Below are 3,012 nucleotides of genomic sequence, written 5' to 3' on the forward strand. Positions count from 1 at the left end.
TGGAAAGACCCAGCAGGCGTGATGCGTGGTTTTCTTTCTACACCTTCCCCCGTGGACGTGCGGGCGGAGCCGCGGACACCAGGAGACTCCCGCGTCCTGTGTCCCGTGTCCCACGTCCATACCGAATAGCCCGACGAGGAAACCAGTGTTTCGGGCTCCCTTTCAGCCGTGTCAAGGAGCCACACCTGCATTCCAAAGACGCTTCAGTTAGAAGGTTGATGAAAGCAAGCGAGCGTGTGAATGACAGCACAATCTCCTGGATAGGCTCTACCGTTAGTTACAGTTTTTCAAATGCCAGCAGCGCTGCGAGAGCCGCTGCTGCACAGTAGGCGCTGTGGGGGGAGGGCAGGTGGGGCAGCTCGTGGCGCTGTGGGGGGAGGGCCGGTGGAGGGCCGGGGGAGGGCCGGGGGAGGGCCGGTGGAGCAGCTCGTGGCGCTGTGAGTGGAGGGCTGGTGGAGGGCCGGTGGAGCAGCTCGTGGCGCTGTGGGAGGAGGGCCGGTGGAGCGGCTCCTGGTGCTGTGGGTGGAGGGCGGGTGGAGCAGCTCGTGGCGCTGTGGGAGGAGGGCCGTTGGAGCGGCTCCTGGCGCTGTGGGTGGAGGGCGGGTGGAGCAGCTCGTGGCGCTGTGGGTGGAGGGCGTGTGGAGCAGCTCGTGGCGCTGTGGGTGGAGGGCGGGTGGAGGGCGGGTGGAGCAGCTCGTGGCGCTGTGTGTGGAGGGCCGGTGGAGCAGCTCGTGGCGCTGTGTGTGGAGGGCCGGTGGAGCGGCTCCTGGCGCTGTGTGTGGAGGGCCGGTGGAGCGGCTCGTGGCGCTGTGGGTGGAGGGCGGGTGGAGGGCCGGTGGAGCGGCTCCTGGCGCTGTGTGTGGAGGGCCGGTGGAGCGGCTCGTGGCGCTGTGTGTGGAGGGCCGGTGGAGCGGCTCCTGGCGCTGTGTGTGGAGGGCCGGTGGAGCGGCTCCTGGCGCTGTGTGTGGAGGGCCGGTGGAGCGGCTCCTGGCGCTGTGTGTGGAGGGCCGGTGGAGCGGCTCGTGGCGCTGTGTGTGGAGGGCCGGTGGAGCGGCTCGTGGCGCTGTGGGTGGAGGGTGGGTGGAGCAGCTCGTGGCGCTGTGGGTGGAGGGCCGGTGGAGCGGCTCCTGGCGCTGTGGGTGGAGGGCGGGTGGAGCAGCTCGTGGCGCTGTGGGTGGAGGGCGGCTGGAGCTGCTCGTGGCGCTGTGGGTGGAGGGCGGGTGGAGGGCGGGTGGAGCAGCTCGTGGCGCTGTGGGTGGAGGGCGGGTGGAGCAGCTCGTGGCACTGTGGGGGGAGGGCCGGGGGAGGGCCGGTGGAACTGCTCGTGGCGCTGTAAGTGGAGGGCGGGTGGAATAGCTCGTGGCGCTGTGGGTGGAGGGCCGGTGGAACTGCTCGTGGCGCTGTGAGTGGAGGGTGGGTGGAATAGCTCGTGGCGCTGTGGGTGGAGGGCCAGTGGAGCTGCTCGTGGCGCTGTGGGTGGAGGGCGGGTGGAATAGCTCGTGGCGCTGTGGGTGGCGGGCCGGTGGAGGGCCGGTGGAGGGCCGGTGGAGCGGCTCCTGGTGCTGTGGGTGGAGGGTGGGTGGAATAGCTCGTGGCGCTGTGGGTGGAGGGCCGGTGGAGCTGCTCGTGTCGCTGTGGGTGGAGGGCGGGTGGAGCTGCTCGTGTCGCTGTGGGTGGAGGGCGGGTGGAATAGCTCGTGGCGCTGTGGATGGAGGGCCGGTGGAGCTGCTCGTGTCGCTGTGGGTGGAGGGCGGGTGGAATAGCTCGTGGCGCTGTGGGTGGAGGGCCGGTGGAGCAGCTCGTGTCGCTGTGGGTGGAGGGCGGGTGGAATAGCTCGTGGCGCTGTGGATGGAGGGCCGGTGGAGCTGCTCGTGGCGCCGTGGGGGGAGGGCCGGTGGAGCTGCTCGTGGCGCCGTGGGGGGAGGGCCGGTGGAGTGGTTCGTGGCGCCGTGGGGGGAGGGCCGGTGGAGCTGCTCGTGGCGCCGTGGGGGGAGGGCCGGTGGAGCTGCTCGTGGCGCCGTGGGGGGAGGGCCGGTGGAGCGGTTCGTGGCGCCGTGGGGGGAGGGCCGGTGGAGCTGCTCGTGGCGCCGTGGGGGGAGGGCCGGTGGAGCTGCTCGTGGCGCTGTGGGGGGAGGGCCGGTGGAGCGGCTCGTGGCGCTGTGGGGGGAGGGCGGGTGGAGCGGCTCGTGGCGCCGTGGGGGGAGGGCCGGGGGAGCAGCTCGTGTGCCTGCGGGATGAGCGAAGGCTGAGTCCCCGCCTGGGCGCGGGCTTGGGGCTCCCTGCAAGCGATGTGCTTTGTGAACCTTCGGTTGTACTTCATTTCAGTGCACAGCGCTGGCCCCAAATACAGACACCCAGCCGCCACTCTAATCGTGGGGAAGATGTACTGAAGCTTCTAGATGCCCAGTTCCAGCGCTGGTGCTCGGGGGGAAGATACCGAGGCACAGGTTGACCTCCGTGAATTTGTGGAATTAATTTCTAGCCTGCTTGCAAAGACTGGAAACTTATACCGCTGAGGGCCAAGTGGGCGGGAGCAGGGACAGGCACGGCCAATGCTCCAACCGACAGAGGAGCTCACGGCTGCCCTGAGCCCACCGGGGAGGACATGGACGTGGATTCAGCTGGGCCGCGGAGGAGGAGTGTGGTCTGGATGGACAGAGAGGGCAGAGGCAGGAGTCCACGCGGGCCCCAGGGGAGCGGCCGCCGGACAGAGCCGCGCCCTGGGAGTGGGTGTGGGAGCCGCTCCCTGGCTTCCTGAGGGCGGCGGCCCCGTGACCGCAGCTGCCCCGGCTGGGGCTCCATACTGCTGACTAATTGAATTAACGGCAGCGAGATGCCTGACAAAATAAAAACCGACAGAGCTGGAATGTATGGGAAGTCCCCCAAACGTAAATAGGCTATATCCTCAGCGGTTATTTATGAGGTCTGGGGACTCAGGACTCATTTCTCACTGAAATATGATAAACAGCGGCCTGTTTCCTGCCATAGGCGATCCATAGGACGTACTTATCG

The 3,012-nt window shown here is 68.5% G+C and overlaps 1 protein-coding gene across 1 annotated transcript; it reads right to left on the reverse strand.

Moving 5' to 3' along the window:
* Positions 1–277: 277 nt before the first annotated feature.
* On the reverse strand, positions 278–2,320 carry LOC118662511 (extensin-like). The gene has a single exon (XM_036320981.1). The coding sequence runs from the start codon at positions 2,318–2,320 to the stop codon at positions 278–280; it is 2,043 nt and encodes a 680-aa protein (XP_036176874.1).
* Positions 2,321–3,012: the final 692 nt, after the last annotated feature.

This window comes from Myotis myotis, unplaced genomic scaffold (genome assembly GCF_014108235.1).
Source record: "Myotis myotis isolate mMyoMyo1 unplaced genomic scaffold, mMyoMyo1.p scaffold_m19_p_9, whole genome shotgun sequence".
In the NCBI taxonomy this organism is placed as follows: domain Eukaryota; kingdom Metazoa; phylum Chordata; class Mammalia; order Chiroptera; family Vespertilionidae; genus Myotis; species Myotis myotis.